General features: G+C 38.3%; 1 protein-coding gene across 6 annotated transcripts in view; it reads right to left on the bottom strand.

The window, feature by feature from the left end:
- The window catches only part of Ptprk (protein tyrosine phosphatase receptor type K), a 519,217-nt gene that overhangs the window by 215,778 nt on the left and 279,856 nt on the right, over positions 1-23,583 (bottom strand). For all 6 annotated transcript variants that reach the window (XM_055599324.1, XM_055599319.1, XM_055599321.1 and 3 more), the window contains exon 6: positions 23,114-23,288. In XM_055599324.1, the coding sequence (XP_055455299.1) occupies positions 23,114-23,288 (175 nt within the window). The remainder of the gene's footprint in view (positions 1-23,113; positions 23,289-23,583) is intronic.

The following is a 23,583-nucleotide window of genomic DNA, read 5'->3' as shown; positions in this document are numbered from 1 at the left end:
TAGCTATTCTTAGTTACAGTTAGAATATGGCTATGATGGGATTCAGGTTTTGACCATTAATAACTTGTGAGAGCCATGAAGCTCACAGATATGATTTCTAACAGTAAGTAATGACCCATATAAAAGGAAACTGCTTGTGCTGACCTGAATTCCATCACTACTTCCCCACATATCAAAAGAGCAGCGGCTTGTAATTTCAATATTGCAAGGCTAGCCATTTATTCAAACAAGCTAACCCAGGGCCAAAAAGACAAAGTAAAATGAGCATTCATGTATACAACACACACAACCCCCAAATAGTAAACAGATGATGTTTTCTGGAAAACAATCTTTCAACATACGTGAGCAAGTAAAAGTGTACTGAAAGGTCAAAAGAACTTCATTCATATCTAGAACTTTATTATAAGGTGGTTTAGAACCTCTTCTAGAACAACACTTGCACATGAACTATAGACAAGTCTGGTAGGTTTATTTCATAGCATTGCGTTAAGACAGAAGAATTAAAGTACGAAAAAGTTACTGTTCTGGCTAGTTTTATATCAACAAGCTAGAGTCATCTGAAAGGAGGAAACCTCAGGTTCAGAAAATCCCTCCATCTTCTTAATTAATGGTTGATAAGGGAAGGGCCAGCCCATTGCAGGTGTTGTTATTCCTGGTCTGTTGGTCGTGGGTTCTATAAGAAGGCAGGATGAGCAATCCATGGAAAGTAAGGAAGTAAATAGCACCTCTCCATGATCTCTGTATCAGTTCCTGCCTCCAGGTTCCTGTCCTGACTTCCTTTGATGATGAACAGTGACAAGGAATTGTTAAAACAAATAAAACCATTCCTCCTCAGAATGCTTTTTGATCATGGTGTTTCATCACAGCAACAATAACTCTAACCAAGATATTTACCTTTCAGAGACTAGAAATACATCTCAGAATACTTGCCTAGCATACACAAACAAAGCCCTAGACAAAAGCCCCAGTATCACATAAATCAGGCATGGTGGGGTGTGCATTTAATCTCAAAACTTGGGATATGAGGCAAGAGGATCAGGAGTTCAAAGTTAACATTAGCTAAATACTAAGTTTGTGGCAAGGTTGGGCTATCACAAAAGCTTTCTCATGTGCACACACACACAGAGAAAGGAAAGAAAAAGAGGTAGAGAGAAGTTACTAGTTTTCATTTTTAAATGAAACCTAAGAGGAAAACCTAACCAGTATCAGAAGATGGAAATTTCCAAGTAGCCAACAGCAGTGACTCCGTTCGATGGGGCCTGCATGGATTAGCTTTCGCTCTTATTTCTGTAATGGACTCAAAAACTGTAATTGATCTGCAAAGCTTTCTCGTTCTTGTATTTCCAGTACTTCTGGCAGTGAACCCAAAACTTCAATACTGCTGTTACCAGTGAACGGCTAGCTAGCCAAGCCCTGGAGAAGAAACTCCATGTCACCACAAGAAAAACTCCTATTTACACACACTTTAGCTGTTCCTCCAAGAGGGTGTACGCTAGCCTTCAGAGAGGACTCTGCATGAAGACACAGGGATTTCTGTTTTTATTAAGTTTATTTTTTCTGAGGCTGAAATTAAGTCCTCAGAAGGTAAGATTTACTGCTTCCTACTTTGAACCATATTGCTGGCCAATTGCTCTGACATTGATACACAACACCTACAAAATGTTACTATTTAATTAAAGGAGTTAGTTGACTGGAACAAAAGAACACTTTCTAAGCAATTGCTTAGTGACCAAGTGGCAGTCCTTGATTTATCCAGCTGGTAAAAAAAAAAAAAAAAAAAAAAAAAAAAATTCCACAACGGCACACCTAACAGTAATTCTTTTTGTCCTTAGGTCAAAGCTGACCAACTGAAATGTTTTTTTTTTTTTTAAAGCAGTTTTATAGAAAAATTTCCCATAATACAATTCTTAATATAAATATTTGCTATGAATCAGGACAGATATAAAAGTACATAATTATACTAATAGCAAAGACTGATTTGTATATATATATTAAATGCAGTAATATATCTTTACATATGTGGTATATATATATATAATAACTACATGTATATTTACATATGTACACTCTGTATATATACATATATACAGACATATATATATATATATATATATATATATATAAATGTATATATATATAAATGTAGTGCAGCTTAGGAGGAAATTCTCAGGTGAAATTTTCACTCTTCATATTAAGTAGTAATTCTCCATCCCAATTCCCAGTGTGATGTGTATTCACACTCTGAAGGATCAGATATTTCATCCCCCTGTTGTGGCTCTCTCTGTAGCCTGAAGTGCTAAAATAAGAAGAATCACTTCGGTGATGAAACTGCCAATTTTGCATACTGAGTTTTATATCTTATGTATTACCATGATACTTTAGTCACTGTGATTTGAAAACATTGCTGCAATCACTTTATTACCTTCTTGAAATAAAAAGGCTCAGAGCAGTCTGGGATTTTAGACCTGTCAGCAAAAACTGAAAGCAAGGTTAGGTTTATATATAGAATATAGGTAAAAATGAGAGAATTTTTGACATATGAAGTTTATTTCACGATGATATAAATGTGATTCTGTATCCATTTTGTCCCTAAAATAATCCTGTTTCTGTTTGCAATATATACAATGAATGGGCTCAGAATTTTGAATTATTATAATAATTTAACAATTTTACTAAATATTTTTTCAAAGTTATAATCCACACGGCAGTCAACGGCACATGTTATAATAAAAATCATAGATGCATTTGAATGAGTCATAAGGTATTAATACAGAAGAGTTCTCTTATGATCATCTAATTCCTCATTTTAGCTTTGTCAGAGCTCAAACTGCTCACAGCATTTTAAGGAAGGAACATGCAGGTGGTTCCAAGAATAACAATCAACTCAGTAGTAAAAGTAGAAAAGCCATCAACTCTATGCTCAGTTCCTTGTAAGTCTAGAGACATAAACAGGTCCCCAGATCACAATCTCATCAGTCACTTTTATGAGGAAGAAGAATAAAATATATGGTAGGAGGATGAGGCGAACTGCGGCAATTGCAATAAATACCCCAGTAGCATGTTCAATATACCTAGGTCGTACAGTACAGGCCTTTACTCCTTTCTCCACTGAGACAAAGATCTGAAGTACAAGAGTATTGCTCATATTCATTTTATGTTAACACATATTAAAACACAATGGCCTAACCCACTAAGTTAATTTTAATCTTTATGATGACATTATGATCTCTCTACTGTGTTATATACACAGACATTTATTCTTAAATGTACATGTAACATACATGTGTAAAATTAAAAAAATATTATTAATGGGTATTTTAAATATTCTACATGTAAAAAAAAATTAAGAAACCCCATAAGCTCCAATCGAAAATTTGTGGACTTGTAATGAATTCCATGACAAGCATACTGTCTGTCAACTTGTTCCTGGGTCTAAACACTCTAAGGTGTTGAATCACTGGAATAAGACATAGGTTAAGTATATGTTCATGATAATTATATCATTTGTGCTCACTCCAAAATTAAACATGATACATGAGGTTTTTATGCTAACGAAGGCTTACAGGGTTGCCTACCAACCCTGACCTCCAGTGTAGCGACTCAGATTGATAATGGAAGCAGGAGACACTGAAAATGGTGGTCAATCTGGGTTCCAGAAAGGCATATAAAATTCAAGAACCTACTTGCCCCAAGTTACTCACATCATAAGACTTAAATTTCCACATGACGTAGGAGGGCACAACACAGACTCTTTGTAGGGGAAGAGGAAACAGTTATATTCTTTCTAATGTAATGCATCAGAAACTTAGATTTTTTTTAATGAAAAATTAATTGTAATGACAGTAAAGCCAACAGAACAAGGCCATTTCCTAAGACAGACATGCACAGTGTTTCCCCATGAGAACAGACTTCATGGAAATACTGGTAATTCTGGAGCAGTCAGAATTTACGACCATCTTCATTTAAAAAGAAAATTAATCAATTCGTTAAAAACACATAGTGGAATAAACTGTATTGTTGGTTTATTGGGCACAACGTAATTTTGGGAAAACTTTCAATATAAATTCATCAGAAAGAATAAATGAACAAAAGCAAATGTTAAATATTTTCTCCAGTGGGAATCTACAATGACAATAACAAATATCACAAAATATGAGCCACTCATTTCACTTTTTTGGTTTAAGTGGCTTGCATTGACACTGGGAGACTGTTTCTAGTGAGACGTGAACAGAGCTGATCGAGTCATTAATTTAAGGTAAGCTGCTGTTAATGAGAGCTACTTAAATGCCAGGAGAAATGACCAGAGATTACATGTCTGATCCCTATACATTTGCACTGAAAATTTCCCAACTGAAAGGAAAGGGTTGAAGAATAACCTGGAGAGTGGGAGATATGAGGATGAAGACACCAGGCACTGCCACAGAATCACAGCTCTGTGTGATCACAGTGTAATAACTGTTTTAGCCATTGTGATGGTGTGTCCACTAGGGATTCATATGCCAGGGGTGTGGTACTCGCCACAGTGATGTAAGCAAGGCTATGAGGACAACTTAAAGTGGAAAGTTTTTTGATCATAGAGGAAACTGTCCGGTAAGGTGACATCTCCCAGATCTCCTGTCTTAGTTCAGATGTTAGACCAGAAACACAAATACAAACACATATGTGTGCCCACAAACACACACAAATACACACAGATACACCCTCCTATCAGGTCACGTAATCTCTCCCCTCAAGCATATGAAATTCTCATTACGCCATCTTTTGAAGATAGTTTCCTTAAAAAAATTGGAGCTTGCATGTTTAACTTTCAGCTTCCTAAACTCTGAACTCAACCATCCTCTTTTCTTTACAGGTACTTAGCCTCCAGTGGGTCACTGTGGCAACAGGAAAGCGACCAATACCACCATCTGATTCCATGAATCTATAGGCCAAAACCTATATTCCCAACAGTCAAGATGCCATCAAAAATAAAAGCACTAGACATGGTTGTATAATTAAATGGAATCAGTAGGTATACAGGAATAATTACAGACTACTGGATAAAGCAACATTTTTTGTTGACATTTTAAAGATGTTTAATCATGTGAAAAGCTACCAGATCAAGGACATTTTACACTAATGTGACAAGTCAGGCAGCCAAAGACCTTTTATTTCCAGCTCCTTCATAAACTCCCAACGTCGACACCATAATGAGATGCCAATGTCAAAAGTACTGAAATAACACAAACAACTGGAAGTTCTATGATCCATAAAATGAAAAAGAAAAAAAAAAAACTTCTAGTAAAAGAAAAGCTTTCTAGAATGCAGATTTAAAGCCGAAAGGTATGCAATTTCTTCACATCATCCATTCCCAAGTAAGAAAAAAACCCAAGTCTGTTTTGACAGATATTATGGAATTAAAAACATGGGCTTGAATAGTCATATTTTCCTTAAATCCCTCATTCCATATCATGTTGAAAATGTATCTTCATCAACTGAAGGTTTTCTGAAGAAAAGAAATTCATGACAAGAAAAATATGTTAATATGTTCTTGGGCACTGAAGAATCATACACAGGACTTCTATCAATAAGTAGAAGATGAATAAGGAACTGAGAAAGCAAGACTACAGTTTAATAGGATGAAGAGGAGACTAAAGTGGGTTTCCTTGGAATCTTTCTCTTTGCATTTCATTCAATGACAATCGCATTGGATGAAGACTTTCCATACTATAACTGAAAGACAACATTTCCACATCCAAAGTCCCGGGATAATTTCATTTTTGAAACATACATTCCTGTTGTCTGTATTTGGTATTGAAGTGGTGATTTAAACATTAGACATGTTGGGACAGCAAACTCATACACAATGCACGGAAGAGCACATTAAGGGTTATTAGAAAGCATAATAGTTTGCTCAGCTTGTGCCCTGGAAACTTCTAGACATCTCTTGAAATTTATTTTGTTTTTGAAATGCAAATAAAAACCACATTAATGTAAAGCTCTTCATTTTATTTTCCCTGAATAAAATCTCATGTCAATTTGGTGGTGAAGACATCGCACCATTAACTGTGCTCTAGGGGTTCTAACTGGGAGATGCTCAAATTACAAGATGAATGTACGGGGATGCAGGGGAGGGGATATGCTAGCTTTCATATTTATTCCATGATTAAAAGCAACAGACAGAAAACGAAAAAGAGGCCTTCAACAGCATTGTCACTGGAGAGTGATGGCACCCCTCAAGCTCTTATTTAGTCCTACAGTTAGGAAGCAAAGATTGTTCCAACCCTCCAAGCTCCAGGAAACTCAATCTTGCTACAACTGGAGCCTAGACAGAAAAGGGATGAAAAGAGACTTTATGAGGCAACTCCAAAAAGAGCCAGGCATCTCCCCGTTGGAACACTAGAATCTGGAACTCTTCTTTGGGCCCTAAGACTAAGCATGTCACATGTACAATTAACTGGAAGAGATATGGCAGCCTAAGTTCCAGGAATGTGCACACAGACGCTGCCAGATGTGTCCAATCTGCAGGGGTCTAAATCACTTCAAGCTGTTCATTCTAAGACTTCTCAGCACAGGGCCAAAGTGTCAGGGCTCACAGGAAACCCATCCCCTGAGGACCCCCGAATTTCTGCCACACAGAAACCGTGTCACCCCACAGAATGAGTAGATTTATACCAGCAAAGTCTGTGATGTTTTAACGTGTACCACTGGGCAGAATGTGACATCAAGGCTGTGCAGGGGAAATACAATGATAGTGGGAGTCTATAATACTATCTTTAAAAAGAAATGGCAAATAGCAGTCTCAGTTTTTGATTCCAAACGACCACACCTTGCTGAGCAAAACGAGGAAGCAAGCTCTTTAACATTAATATTGAATTAATTTTAACAAAATTAAAAATAAGTTGGCAGAATGTTTGTTACAGAAGGAGTATTAGTTCATTGTTTTCCACCATCAGGCAAGTTCTAAAATAAAAGAATTCCATCAGAAGGAATAACCATCGGTTCATAGTTTGCATAAACTATATTTGTGCTACTTTCTGCCTAGACTGTAGCAGAGACCACAAGGCTTCCTGGAATCTATGCCAAATGAGATTTTATTAGAGCACGTTAGTATACAAAAGTGTGAATCAAATGCACATGTCCATGAGCACATATGTGAGGGTATAGGTCCAGGAGCATGTGCTTGTGTTAATGTTCTTCAGGATCTGAGAAGCAGGCAGAGCAGTCACCGGAGTATCCATAGTGACTTCTACTTGATTCAGAGACGACAAAGATCTTGTTCGTTTATAGAGAATAGGAGATACAGAAATGGGAGATCTTAATTGAAATGCTACTTGGGAGGGCAATACAAAATTAAGAACAATACCCAAATAACTTAGAGTAAGTATAGAGTTTACAAAATGGTAAGTTAAAAATCCAAGCAGTTGATTTTTTTTTTTTTTGGGGGGGAAGGGAAATAAAAAAAAGGCTTATTCATATTTATTAAATCTTGCTATAAGACACGTTTTCTTAATATCTACAGGTGCGTTTCAATAATTCCCGTAGAATTTTATGTAACCATGATGAAAGTAAAAAGGTAAGTGTGCTAACCAAGGCCTGTGTTACCATCTGGGATGGATCCTTAGGCACATGAATCAAGTCTATTTATCAGACCCAGGTTCCTTAAGGATAAAAAAAAAAATTAAATTTTGTCATTGAACGAGATATACAGTTCAATATACTAGTATATTGCCATACCTGAAACATCTCTCACCACATACAGCACACTGTAAATAATTAGTAAGTTCTTTTTGCAGGACCTCACACTCAACATTTGTTTTACTAAATTTACTAGAGAAGAATACACGTTCATTACCTTCTGTCACATCAATCAACTGTTGAAATAAACTAACCAACTGCAACTATGCTACATATACTACCAAAGAAAATGAAGACACTTGAGAGAGAGAAAAAAAAATCAAGACAAAAAAGGAGACCATGGGAATATGCTGACTGACAGGCCACTTCAAGAGAAAAAACAAATTTCCAGATAACATTTAACCTACTTAGATTTAGCAATCCAGTCCTAACCAGGTCCCCTTAGATGGAGATAAATGAGGATGAAAAACATGTTGTTTACAAATGTTTTGGACATTTATGAAGAAAAGTCAGATGAGAGAGAGAGAGAAAATACAGAATAAGACAGAGTACTCAAGAAAATATAACACACTACGATTTTGAAGATTAGTTGGTCCAGAACGAATAGGCAACTGTGTAGCTCTACTGTCTGTATTTTATCTGTTCCGTCAGGAACAACCGCAATGCTAATACATGCTAATGTATGTTATCACTGGTTACTAAGAAGCATTAAATCTCAATGAATAAATTAACAGTGAGTTTTGAGGAAGAATCCCTATTTGCGTATGTTTGCGCATGTGCACAGATACACATGTGGCTATCAGAAGACGGAAGTGGCTGACTTCCGTGTTGTCTTCCACCTTATTTTTTCACACAGCATCGGTCCACTGAACCTGGAGCTTGGGCTACAGTGGCTACCAGCAAGCCCCCCAGAGCCCCGTGACTGCCATGAGATCACAGGCAGGTGTCACCTGCCTCAGTGCCCTGGTTTTCCATGGAAACCGAGATCAGGTCCTCTTGCTTGTATGGAAAGCACTTTCCACACAAAGCCACTTGCCCAGCCTCAAGAATTTGTTTATTTTTTTTAAATGTTTGTGATAAATCAGGTATTTGTTACTTAAAGAGAAGAGATGGGATAAAACCATGATGGTGTTTGAAATCAATTCTAACTTAATATGATACATCGAAGTCTTTTTTCTTTTCTTTTCTATTCTAAGAATTACAGTAAATATATTTTCAGCTATAGGGCCCACTTCCATCGCTCAGCGGAAAGATAGATGCTGAAAACGATAAAGAGATTCATCAAGACAAGCTCCAAGTATTCTTCCAAAAATCATGTCATCAAGGGACTGGAAACAGCAACACATTCTGTTTTCACTCTAAAAGTAAGAACATCACATCAGCATTAAAAAGCTTGGGCTCCTTGCAAGTTATATGATGCCTTTAAAATACACAGAAGATTTTCGTTTTTAAATCTATGACCAAATGCCTGTAAGCACTGTAAGACCTGCTCCGAAGGTCTTGGAAGCTCCGAAGGTTGAAAGGTCACTGACAGATTGCCCAGTGCATTTTTATGAGATAAATTCAATTATAATTGCTGCAACTATTCCAGCCACAATTTAGACATAGAATCCAATTATCCATTTCATTTTCATTTATACCTCACGGACCAGATCATTTATCATGTTTCATGATAATGATCAGAAGACACACGGAAAGTGATTTCTGGAGGTAACAAATTACCTACCGTATTAGCATAGCTTACAAGATCCTGTCAGCATCTACTATGCATAAATATGAGGTAATTAAATTTACAATGTGCAGGAGTGTTTGATATGCTACTTGCTTCCTTCACAGCTGCCAAAAACCTGGTTTGCTAAATGCAGCCAACTTGTTTGGTTGCAAATCAGGAATCATTATGACCCAGAACTGCAACAGGTACAGTCTGCAGACTCAAGCTGCTGAGATGTATCTTTCATCATTTAGTATTATTACTTCTTGCCACCAAACCATCCATCATGAGTGCAGAGACAGGTTGGAATGATAGTCCTGGACCCTCACATTACTGCTCCTTGAACTCTGTCTCATCCATCTTCTGCATCATTCCTGATTCGCAGCTAAGGATCCGCTTATGGCTGCAAAACCAAGTGTGAACCAGTAATGCCTTTAACCTCTCGTGCCTCTCTAATAGTAATTGATTTCTCTTTATCAGAGAGCCACTGTTCAGAACAGACGACTCATGGCTGCTGATGCTGAAAGACGATTTTCAAAAGGATTGCTGCGCAGAATTTCAATAGTGATAAGGGAATGCACTCTCCTATGTCAAACTCCAGAATAGCGTTAGTGTTTCTATGCGAATATTCATCCACTGAACCCAGAAGCAGATACACAAATACCCAACGTGCACATGTGTGTGTTTCTGTGCATATAAGATATGCACTGTTCCAATAAAAAACATTTGTCAGTATTCCTGATATATTTGAAAAACACCAAAAATTCAAAGTAACTTAAAAATTTGAAATTGGAAATCCTGTTTATGAGAAAGAGAATAAAACAAAGACAAATTTTTAGTGATATTCATCAACATCAAGATAAACTACTGTATAAAACGAACCCTCACCCATCCATTCTTTCTCTCTTCACAGATTGCTAGACCCTTCAAATGATACCAATGACAACGTGGAGGCTGTACGATAAACCATCCGAGACTAAAGTCTTTAATTCAGCTCCATCTGAATGTTGTTATAAAAGTTTAATAAATCAAAATGATCAAAATGTTCCCAGTGGCAGGTGGGGATTCAGTTTCCAATTCAAATTCTCTTTAATATATGGCTTCCCTGACACCTTGCATTTCTGCCATCCATATTGAATTCCAAGCACCCTGCTTTTCATCATTACCATGCATCAACCAGCCTGGTCATGGTAACTGCTTTCCAGCGACCCTGTACAAAACACAGAAATGTCAAGCCTAGTGGGAGTTTTAACACAGGAAAATTATGACAGGTAGAAACTCTTTATCTACCCATAAGTAAATATTTTCAAGCCGCCTGCTGGATTGAATGACACTCTTTGAGAATAAGGAAATGCTTTGGGCCAAAAGGCCTAGAAGGAAAATCTCACTACATGCAGCCTTCCCCAAAATCCCCCCCACAAAAAAAAAAACACAAAACAAAACAAAACAAACAAACAAAAACAAAAACAAGGCTTCTGGAAGAGAAATGCACAGTATTATCAGCAGCATTCAAATACTGAAGAGCAGCCAAAATGGTGAACCCTTTAAAGAATTTGCCTCATTTCTGTGAAGTAAAAAAAATTTATTTTTTGAAATTGGGAAAAAGATTTTACTTAACACTTACCCTGCATTTCCTTTATAAGGCATCTCTGTGATCCTGTTTAGCATGAGATTCACTATATAAGCCAGGCTGGTCTTAAACTTATGATGATCATCTAATCTGTCTACCAAGTGTTAGGATTACAGGCACAAATCAAAACATCTATCCAATTGGTGCCATTTAATTCAACCAGAAGTTCACATGAAATATTGAGGAACGGAAACTTACACATTATTTACCTGTGTTTGTAAATGCATATAAGGTTAGTAATAAGGATTTTCTAACTACATCAGTGTCCTTTTAGTTACAAAATTCCATTTAACTAAATACATGCACACTTACCATAAAATCTCACAATGTAGAATTTTCTAAGAACATGCGCTAATACAAAAAATTTTATTCTGTACTCATTGTGAATTCACCTTGTATGTCTCTCATTCAGTGACTTATAGTTAGACTGAGCATAAACCACATACGCCAATACTTTAAACCTGGAGGTGTTCCTTGTATCTAAACTGGAACTTTGCAATAAAATCATGGTCCACCTGCTCGAATAAGCCCTGGTACAAGTCTTCCAAATTAACGTCCACAACCAGCTCTCACATGGAATCTCAGGCTAGAAGTCTTGACCTCCTTTGACACTGCACCGTCTGATCAATATATCTACCCCAAGTCCTCAGCAGTGCCCCATTCTCTCTATGTCACTTCTCTCTCAATAACCTGTCACCGTCTCAAACTTTGAAGACTGTTAGTCTGTCGAACTTAGGTCCTAAAAATCCACCATGCTAAAAAACATGCATCATCCTAATCTTCTTTGAGACAGACAAAACACACTGTGCCTAATTTAAACTTTTCATGGCATTCCAAACAAAATAGCAAATGTTATATATTTCTTTTTTAGTTTTCATGTTCTACCTCAGGAAGGCCTATAATGCAAACTTTGGTTGCTCCATAGGTTTTTTTCCCCCCTAGGAAACACTGCATCACAGCTAATGTTCAATCCTCATTTGCAAGAACATGTGTGTTCTATGCTTCTCTGTCTGGAACATTATCCATTTACGTTAGCTATTAAATCCACCAGTGTCCAGTGAAAACGTCACATCCTCACCTGAGGCGGCAATACAGCTGTCTCCCTAACTCTAAAGATTCAATCGATGACACTGTTTTGTTTCTGAGGCAGTGAAATAGAGCATAGCAGAAGCAAAGATACAGTGGGATACACAATAACTGAGAGTCAAAGAAATGAAAGAGATCTAACCGGGTACCCAGAGTATGTTCAATAAGTACAGATAAAGGCAGAAACCATCAGTTAATCCACATTATTTCTATGATGCTGTGGTTCCAACAATGCAAAAAAAAAAAAATGTGAAATTTTGTTCTGAACAAATGTACAAAGAATAGGCGTCATACAAAAATCTTTTTATAACTAAACAACTTTAGAGGGGAAAGAATATAGTTAATTAATTATATTTCATATGAGAAAAAAATGACTTGTTGGACGTTAGGTACATGAACAGATGATTACAAATTAGAATGAAATAAGACCATGAAAGCTTAGCTATATCTGAGGAAGGAAAAGAAGGAGGAGGAAGCAGCAGCAGCTGAGCTGAGGAAGAGAGGAAGAGGAGAAGGAAGCAAAAAAGAAGGAAGAGGAACAACACACCACTGCCACCACCAAAACCACCAATAACAACAACAAGGGTGGAAAGACCGAGGGAAAGACTCCATAGTAGAAGAGCTGTGAGAAGGGATGGCATACTCCTGTTGATGAAGAACCATAGGGATGGGAAAGAAACTTCCAGCGGTATTCAGCAAAAAAGCATTTTTGCATTTTTACATGGCAAAGGACTGCGCCCAGGATTTAATTTTTAACCTAATACGAAGAGAAGTCACTTTAGGAGATGGCAGATCACATAAGAAATTGCCTGTATGTATCGGAAAATGACAGAAACTGCCAGGGGCAAGTGGGGTAATGTATGAGAGACAAATTACGGGCACAAAACTCTCTCACAAGAACAGAGGTAGCTTTGTGGAGGTTTCCCCTTTGTTTTAAAATGAAATTACAGGTTCTGTGCTATTGTATCTAAATATGGCTCCAAACCATGCAACAGGGTAAGAAACAACAAAACGGTTTTTAGTTTAAGGCTCAGAAAGTAAAACTTGGACAACATAAGTGTTCCTCCAAATTATATGCCAAAGATAAAAGCAATCCACTTCCATACCCCTTAAGAGAGGAGAATACACTTACCGGCCACACTTTCTCTAAAAAACAAAGAGCAGCATGAATATAATGCTGCAAAGAAACAGGCTCATGCAGTGAGAATGGCAGTTGTTACATGTGTCTTTCCAATTACCCTAGTCTCAAATTCTAGTGTTTAATCCTGAACGGGTAAAGCTGCTGCTTTTTCTAAAAGTTCCTAAGTCTTAAGTAAACAAAAGCCATGCTGAGATCTAACAGAAACGTAAATGTTTATCGACATTAGTGGACTGCCAGCTTGTGTTCAACTGTTGCTCAACTAAACATTTCCTAGAAAAGACAAAAACCCATCCATCCAACTCAGAAAGGAAATGGGTTTGCACAGTATTATGATAACCCAACAAGCCAGAATGGCTTTATCATAACAGACAAGTAGAGGTTTGCTTGGCTCTCACGGTTAGGTCTGTAGCAGTCCTGAAGTGATTTTCTGCTTTCTGTGTTTGTCGTCTTCAAGGTCATATGTACCAGGGAGCAGAATGCACACTACCCAGCTTTCAAGAAGACACAAGCATTTAACTGGAAAACAATTCATACTAACTCAAAACTAAACACAGAAGCCCACTCATGGGTAAGACACTGATAGGCAAGGATGCTGATATTGATGCTCACAAAGACAAAGTATTGGAGGAAGTAGAAGAGACCCAGGAAAGACAACTAATGAAATACAGCAACACTGCAACAGGTAAATCAACAAGTTAATTAACTAAACTTCCCAACACTATGAATTATCTCTCTGCTATCACTGATTTCAGTTTGTCATCGACAGGGCTTCTGTCCAATTAACTCCCTATAAGATTCATGGTGTGACACTATTTACTGTGTTAGTGCTTCATAAGGAAGTTTAATACAATGGCTGCTTTGGTTGTTTTTGTTTGTTTGCTTGTTTGTTAGGGAATTATTCTTTTTCTCAAACAATTATGTTTTACCAAAGTCTAAGTCTTCTATGACATGAAATAATTTTATATTTTCCTACTGAATTAATTAAGTTGTAAATGTTCCAAGGCTGAGATGACTGGTGTTTTTGGTGTTTTCACTTAAGGACATGAAGAGGGCTGGTAGTCGATTTTCCAATGAAGTTCTAAAAGAAGGTCGGAGAGATTGAAAAACTTAGCACAAACCAACAGTTTTGCTGTATTCTTTTGGGTTTGAGCTCAGGGTAAGAAAAACAGTGACAAGGAAAAAGCTTATAAAGAACAAAGACACCATGGACAGTAGTCCCCTGGTAGACCTGAGTCCAAATTACATTTGTCATGAATTAAAGACCTATAGTCTGTGCTTGGAGATCAAATTCCTTCAATATCCACACAAATAATTATTTAGCATGTCAATGATGCACTTCTTCCCTGATTTTTGCAAATTCTTAAGAATGTCCACAAAACAAACTCCCCCAAAGATTCACTTCAAAGAGCTTTGGCCAGCAGCTGGAAGCTAAACATTGTCTGGTACTTCACACAAGTAAATCACCCTGAGGGGAAAAAAAAAATTGGATATGCCCTTTGGGAGAGGATTAATGCTGCATTTTAATTTTTGAAATGAACTTAGAAAAGGAAAATAAAAAATGATAACAACTAAGCACGCAAAACGTGTTCTGCATTCTATCATTTTGGAGAGTAGCCGTTTGGAGAAATTGGCGATGGTGTTGAGAACAATGGTACAGAGAAGAAGGAAGACTAGCTTAGGCTATCTTTGTGGGGCTCTGCTGAATACAGTTGAATTCTCTCCAGATAGCCATTTATTTGAGCTTGGACTATGACAGTAGACTGCCCTTTCTCAGTAGGGTTCTGAAAGTCTCCCCTGATCTGGGTGACCCCAGGTCTCGTAAAAAAGTTCATATAGCTTTCAGGGCATAGTACAGGCCAGACCCTTCCCTGCTAAGAAAACGGCCCTATCAAGCATCTAGGAATTACTAGACATGCCATACCCTCCTAAGGAGATCTTAGTCTTAAACAGTGACCTTCAGTTGTACTTAGGATAATTAAGTACTGTATTTTCCTTCCTGAGATTGGACCATTAAGTATGCCCACTACCCAGCAAATCAAACACATTCACCACTGAAATCCCTACTTCTGCCCAGGGCTATTACTGCCCTTGATTTTCACAGGAATAAAGGTACATGCTTTCTCGATTCCAGACCATCTGAGATGGTCATTTATCCTCTGCTGGGCTGCATCTCACTGGGTCTGCCCTCTGGCCAGCTGGGCCTGGGCCTGTATGTGGGCTGCAAGCCTATCAGGCCTGGGGCTTTTGCACACAAGCCTGCTCTGCTCAGCTCAACATCATAACCAAGAGCCATAACACTTTGGTATGGCCATATACTTCGAAAAGCCTGAGCTTCCATCACCACCTGCAACCCCATGCCAAAAGAGCTGAACAGTGGAAAACCTTTTCCACTCCCTGGCTTAAAATGCTCTAGCTACCCCTGAGAGAAACCGAACCCCTATTCTCCAGGAAGCCAAGCCGAGATCCAGGCCCCAGCCAAACAGAGAATGACAATCTTAAATTCTAATAAAGTAAGAGTAAATTTAAAACCCGCTTACTTTTCAAAAATCCTGTTACAATTTTTAAAAATTTCAATTTGGGGTAAAAAAAATTCCTCTGACTGATTACAAAAGCTACTCAAATCTGTTTCCATTATGTAACAGCGTGGAATCTGAAATAAGGATAGTCTTTTCCTCCTTTGGAAATTATATATGTACCAAGCATCTTGGACAATGAACCGCCCAAATCAGAAGTACATACTAGGAATGAGACAGAGACTCAAGGGTATAGTAGAAAAGCCAAAAAGTTAAACTGAAACTTTTAAATCTACTCTAAACTTAGAGAGATTGGTTTCTGCTGACCTATACCCTTTCCAGCCTTTCTAAGGGCATTGAAGGAAACAAAATTAATATGTAGTTTATCGGTCTGCTCCACAACTTTCATCAGATTTCATAAAATGTAGATGCGTAAATTGCAACTTCCAAAAAAAAAAAAAACCTCTTCAGATTTCCTGCCCAGTTGACCAGTTGACTGCTTTGACAATTGAAATAAGAAAGAAAGGGGCTCTCCAAGTCACCATTAGAAAAAAAGATCTTCATATGAATTCACAAGTTTGACAGCTATGCTATGAAAACTAGTTAAAAATCAATACTGTGTGGCATTAAGCAGGCTGCTGTGGGTCTAGAGCTAGAAATTCCATGGCCTTTAAACCACCAGCTAGCCTAAGTATTAGTAAGTAATTCTTTCCACTACCCAAATGCCTTCGCTGTGAATAGAAAATATGAAACACTTAGAAGTGATTTTTTTAAAACTATTATGCACAGAGAGACCATAGAGCCAGAAAAAGAGTATTGGGCAAAACAAAATTAATTTTTCTTCAAAGTAACTCCATTAGTTCACCTGAGAAGTCAGGCATGAGCTGTAAAAAGTGCTTTTCCCATTTAGCTCCATGGGAGGAGAGAGGAGAGCATCCATCCTCTGGCCTCATCTACAGTCAGCCCGGCTGCTTCCACGTCAACTAAACCACTGCGCTGTTAATTTTAAGAAAGCTAATGAGTTTACACAATGATTACACTAATTGCTAAAGTAAACAAGTTGAGCTCAAAACTACAAATAACTACAGTAAAAATAGTCTTAACATTCCCATTCAAACTCTGCATTCGTGTTGATATGTTTTCTCCGTGAGTGCTAAATGGTAACGGAAAAGTGATTCCATTATCTCACCAGAGCCTCAGTGAGTTCTGGTCCCTCTGGTGAGCTGAGGCCACTGCTGCTGAGGTAGTAGGACAGACAGACCCTTCTCCAACACTGCCACATTCCAAACTCCGTATGTCCTTGGAGGTCATGCTGGAAATGTTGCCTCCGTTATCTCTCTGAACGCAATGAATAAATGACCTTGGAATACACTGTTTTGTGCTCTGGAACCCCGAGCACAGAAGTTCCTTCCTGATCCACTGAACAGTCCGGTTGGTTTCCATCATCCGGCTACGACCCCCAGCCCCACTAACATTTCCACTCTTAATATTCTTTTAGATTTATTTATTATATTTTAGCTGTATTAGTGTTTTGACTACATGTGCGTCTGTAGACCGCTTGTGTGACGGATGACTACGAAGGCCAGAAGAAGGGATCAGATCCCCTGGGACTACAGTCACAAACGATTGTGAGCCACCATGTGGGTCCTGGGAAATGAGCCCAGGTCCTCTACAGGAGTAACAACAGTTGCATAACCGTTCCATTTCCGCTAATTTTTTTTATTAAAAAAATTTTTTTTTAAATTAGCATATGAAGTAACAAGTTTTATGATCTTACTATAACCTTTGTCTTTGTTCTGCCCTCCTGCACTGCTCTATTCATAGTCCCAGTGGACTGGACGGCATCAGAGAACGTTTAATGGTGCTGGGATCAGCTGACTGGGAGGAGGGCTGATCTTGTCAAACAATCCCAAATCACTGACATCAGAGTGAAAAACCTCAAAGAACCTTCATTCTAAATGAGTAGATCAAACAGCCCTGAAGCCTTCTTCTCCCTCTAGTCAAAAATAGCAATGAATGGGTCATATGATTTATAGTGTCTAACAACATTCAGTACCATTACCAATCGCCTAATTCCAAATGCCAATGAAAATAAGTACAAATACTTAATATATTTGGGTAAATGAGAATGGGATTCACACTAACGGGGCTAAAGTTGACATATTCACTAAGAAGAGATAAATGTATTGACTTAAATGTTTCATTTCCAGAGTAATTCGCAATGGCTAATAACGAGACTGCAAAACTTAAAAACCAAGCCATTAACAACTTTAAAATAAAACAAAACAAAAACGTGACTAACACATTTAAAAGCTTATATGTATCGAGTATGATAGTAGATGTCTGTGATCCAATCACTTAGGATTCGAGGGTTGGAGAACCAAAAAAAAAAAAAAAAGAGGTAAAGAGTGGCCAGAGGTGTATGAGGCTCTTTCCCAAAATAACAGGAAAAAAAAGTAAAATGTAGACGCAGATCATAAAAAGTTGCAATGCAAATGTAAAAGAATTTTCTGTAACTGCTTGGTGGGTCGTCATTTGGACAGATGGAAACTGATATGACAGGAAGAAGTTCAAATAGGAGGCAGCGAAGGAGCGCAGCAACCACCACAGCGCCATGCACGCAGCCTGGCTTTCGCCGTGGGGCTGGCAAACGCCACTCCCGCGCACTGCCCAGGCAGCACTCCTCAAACGCGTAGCTTCCCTGAACAAAAAAAGCCTCTTCTCAGTCTGCGATGTGCAAAGGCTTCTTTGTCAATAAAGACCGGCTGCAGCACGAGCTGTCGATGGTATCGTTACTCAGAACGGTCTGGAAGCAGGGCTAGAGTTATGACAAAGTAAATTCCATTCCGTTCACCATACCCACTCGGCTATTCCCGTGGCTCCGGGAACACATAGATCGATACTCTTCAGCATGAGGACTTAGCAGTAAACATTTCACTTACAGCAAACAAGGGGAGGGAAAAAAAGGAAAGCCTAAAGCAATGCCCTGTCACTTCGCGTTTAAGAGAAAATGCACTAATAAACTCTTACCCATGGGTCATGTTTGACAACAGGCAACACTATGCCAGTTCTCATTAAAGACTATTCATATCACTGCCCCAAAAATTTCTTTTAAAATTACCATCTTTTGTGTCCATGTAGCAGGACATCAGTTTTAAACCTGCCACAGAGAGATAGGACCTGTCACCACAGCTAATTTTCCTCATTGTTTTAGTACCGGGACAGCTGACACCTGGGAGGAAGGGTTCTGGTTAGCAGTCAGGAAAACTGACCCCCAAGGAGAAGGTTTTGGTTAGAAATACTTATTTTTATTTTTCTGTGGTTATCTGGACAAATAAGAAAATTTATTCCTCTCAGATATTAGTTCACAGATAAAATGACAAGCAAAAAGATGACCTGCAAATATTAGGCACAGCTCCTAAAATATGTTGGAAATAAGTAAAACTATCGAAAGTATCAAAATGGATACTTATAAAGTTAGCAAACGTCCAGCTAACACATCGAAAGCACTATGGCACTTTAACACATTCATTAACAAAAATTCTAAGTTACAGTGAGTAATAAGTAGAACTGCTTTATATTTTAAAGAAGTAAATTTTGTGGAATTTAAGGCTTGTTTTTAACTGCTGTTAACATAACGTATTTGTCACCAACTCCGGAAAACTGACCCTCAGTAAAATGGTACAGATATGCTTGCAAATTAAGCAACAGGGAACGCGGGTACAAATGAGTCTGTGAATGCCTAAAAATCATATACTACCACCTGGATTTCATATCTAGTATTGCCAAAAGCAAGCAAATGAAACAAAAAAAAAAATAGAGAGGATCTTATCATGACTACCTAGTCGTTTTTAATAAGTCAGAGAAAGTGTCCATTGATAGGTATAGCCTATCTGTATAAAAGACATGTTTATACAAACATCAGGTACATCAGGTGTAGGCCCCTCAAGAAGTGTCTACGTAGCTATGTGTGTGCGTGTGTGTGTGTGTGTGTGTGTGTGTGTGTGTGTGTGTGTACACGTGTACAGACACTTATATGTCTCTATTGTATCATATATTTAACGATGTGTGCTATAGTAGTTAGAGTATCCAAAAACACTCTTAAGAGCACCAACCACTCTAAGGAATCATTTCCTTAAGGCGGTATATTACACAGTACACAGGACTGGGAAGATGTAATGCACGTGGTGCTTCAACAACAGACTACCATCCTGCAAACACAGCGCCTGAAGTACCTAAAGCATGCCCAAGCGCATCTGTGCCTTCAGAGTCAAACCCATACAAAAGTATTGAGCAACGGTGCTCAATACTTCAATACCGCGGAAATTAGACTCACAGGAGAGGGGCTGAAATGTGGTCGACACAAGTGAGTAAGCACTCATCGATGTGAATGTGTAGCACATTATGGTTCTGAGCCAGGCTGTAAAAGAGCGTGATATTTTCTTGCTCTTTACTAAAAGGGTCTGTAGTTTTATGAACCTGCACAGGTGGGATGAGACAATATAGTTACCAGTCATGTTACGTTAAGACAAAGGCGTATTCATCCTACAAAGACCAACTCTTGTTTGATTTTTAATGAGCTACTGGATCTCTCCGGAGTATGAAAAAGATGGAAGAGGATTAGTCTGTAATGTGAGTGCTAGAGAAACCTGACGTGGTAAAGAACGAACTCATCGCCAAGAGCAAGGGAGCATGGGTGTGTGTGTGGCTCTATCGAGCAATATTATATGGTGGTTTGGGGATGTTATAAATCTCAATCTCGTTCCGTCTGTAATTATTAAAAACTGTCTGTGAGAATCAAGTACATCTTCAAAGAGTGCTTCTAACAACCATTCATCATCAAGCATTATAAAACAGAGTAATTGAATATGCAAATATCTCGTGTTTCTTTACAGTCCCTGGGCCGTGGCTATGATTTCTGCCTCTTGGTGTTTCTGGTTTTTGTTTGTTTCTTTGTTTGTTTTGGGTTTTTTTGAGATTTATTTCTGCATAAATGTGTACCTGTGTGAGGGTATTTGCATGTGAGAGGGGTTACCCAAGGAGGTAAGACGTGGTTGGATCCCCTGAAGCTTACATTACAGGTATTGGTAAGAACATGCGGTGAGTGTTGAACTCGGGTCCTGTAACAGAGCGATATGCTCCCTACCACAGGGTAATCTCTCTGGCCCCTATAGGTATCTTTTATCCAATGTATTCTCCTTCATACCTGACTCTTTAGAAGTTTTTTTCTCATCCTGCATTTCCCTAACTCAGAGAAGACTCATTCACAGATGGCTCCCCTATTACTCTGCAAAGTCTCAGGCTCAGTTTTTATGAGGTTGGCCAAATGTCTCCGTAATAACGTTTACACGACTTGTCGTTATTTTCATATGTATCAATACTGATATATCTGATATCTAGCTCAAAAAGCTACTTTGCTTCTAAAATTTCATAAAACTAAAACAACCTCATTCCACTTGTCATCTATTCCAAGACACTATGAAACCACTATCATGAAAAGGGTAACCTTTAAATGTCCTTCTTGTGTACTTGAGCATCTTTTGGATATATGCCTAAGAGTGTTATAGCTGGATCTTGAGACAGCACTATTCCTAATTGTCTGAGAAAGCATTTGTACAAACATGTTTGTAGCAGCTTTATTCATAATAGCCAGAATCTGGTAACAACCCAGATGTCCCTCAATTGAGGAATGGATACAGAAATTGCAGTACATTTACCCAATGGAATACTACTCAGCAATTAAAAACAAGGAAATCATGAAATTTGCAGGCAAATGGTGGGAACTAGAAAAAGATCATCCTGAGTGAGGTGTCTCAGAAGCAGAAAGACACACATGGTATATACTCACTTGTAAGTGGATATTAGACCTATAAGATAAACATACTAAAATCTGTTCACCTAAAGAAGCTAAACAAGAAGGAGGTCCCAGGGTAAGATTATCAATCCTCACTTAGAAAGACAAATGGAATGGAATTGGAAGTAGGAGAAAAACAAGAAACAGGACAGGAAGGAGCCTACCATAGAGGGTCTCTGAAAGACTCTACTTAGCAGTGTATCAAAGCAGATGTTGAGACTCATACCCAAACCTTGGGCAGAGTGCAGGGAATCTTATGAAAGAAGAGGGAGTTCATAAGACCTGGAGAGGATGGGAGCGTCACAAAGACCAAATATATCTGGCCACAGGGGTCTTTTCTGAGACTGATTGTTCAACCAAGGACCATGCATGGATATAACCTAGAACCCCTGCTTGGATGTAGCCCATGGCACCTCAGTATCCAAGTGGGTTCCATAGTAAGGGGAACAGGGACTGTCTGACATGAACTCAGTGGCTGGCTCTTTGATCTTTGACCCCCCCACCCCAAGCCCCACTGAGAGAGGAGCAGCCTTCCTAGGCCACAGAGGAGCCAGTCCTGATGAGACCTCATAAACTAGGGTCAGATGGAAGGGGAGGAGGACCTCCCCTATCAGTGGACTTAGAGAGGGGCAGGGAGGAGATGAGGGAGTGAGGGTGGGATTGGGAGAGAATGAGGTAGAGGGATACAGCAGGGATACAAAGTAAATAACCTGTAATTAATATAAAAAAATTTAAAAAATAAAAAATTCAAATAATAAAAAAAGGGTAACCTTTACCCAACACATGTCACAATCACATACGGTATATGTTTACTAATATGTATAAGATTCCCAGTAAGGTACACACTATAAGGACCATGTTAAAAGGATCTCTGTATTCTCTCTACACTGCATTCCAGTGACATAAATCACAGTCTGAGATAAAATAAGAACTTGCAAAGTTTTAATAGTTAATGTATATCTTGACCTTGCCTATATTTTCCCTGAATTCATAATAAACATATCTGACATGACAAGCTCTCATGTTTTCTAATAACTTTAGCATCTAAGAATATTAGGAAAAACTGGTCCTAACTTCCTATGATTTGGTAAAGGACCAGCATTACTAAATATTTACTATACAAGATTGGTATTGATAATGTTTACAGGTCTATGTGAAATAGAGTGTTTACTGTGACCTTGTTGTTACAACATTCCTTGGAATAAAGCCCTGTATTATCAGCTACAGAATTTCAGCAACAGGAGGGAACATTTCTCAAGTTTATGAGAACTATACGGTGATATGGAAGAAAATACTGTACGTTTCACCATATTAAACTTGGTAAAATAAGATATCATTTAATAAGACAATGGTGGAAAAACTAACTGAAAATCTTAAAAAACTTGTTTCCACTTTACTTGACACTCTCAGAATTTTGATAACAACATGGAATCTTGACTTGAAATTAAGAATACTGTGGCTTAAAAACCAATCACAAAAAAAAGAAAAAAAACCAATCACGTGTCAACAGACTTGCTTAGTTCCAATAAAGACATGCAATTTCATGAAGCAAAAGTGTTACCTCTCACAATAAGCTGAGCAAAATTGGAGACCCCAGAACCTCGTTCTGACTGAGTTACGCAGCGGTACAGATCCTGGTCAGTTTTTGTCACTTCTTGCAATCTGAAAGAGGCAGCAAATCTTCTGTGATTGATGTTCTTAGTCTGGGCTACGGGTATGTCTTCTCCATTTCGTCTCTGCAAACAGAAACCAATCTTGAGAAACAGGCTGTTCACCACGCCATAAATCTAAAGTATCTTGGCAAGCAATATCTGTGATGAATTATTCTAGTTGCTAAACTGCATGGAAGACGCCTGGGTAGCCCCACAAATTTTTACCTTTGTCATGTAATCAGAGGAAGGAAATAATACTGGAATCCTTTATAGGACATACGGTTGATTCTCTGTTCTCAGTTTTCCATAAAATTGTTACAGCTAAATACACACATTACCAAAAGAGCCACGGAGCTAGAAAAGATAAAGCATGGTCCCA

Source organism: Psammomys obesus, unplaced genomic scaffold, assembly GCF_907164565.1.
Source record: "Psammomys obesus unplaced genomic scaffold, mPsaObe1.curated_primary_1811, whole genome shotgun sequence".
Taxonomy (NCBI): Eukaryota; Metazoa; Chordata; class Mammalia; order Rodentia; family Muridae; genus Psammomys; species Psammomys obesus.
The sequence above is the reverse complement of the archived record's forward strand: the minus strand, read 5'-3'. Positions and strand labels throughout refer to the sequence as shown.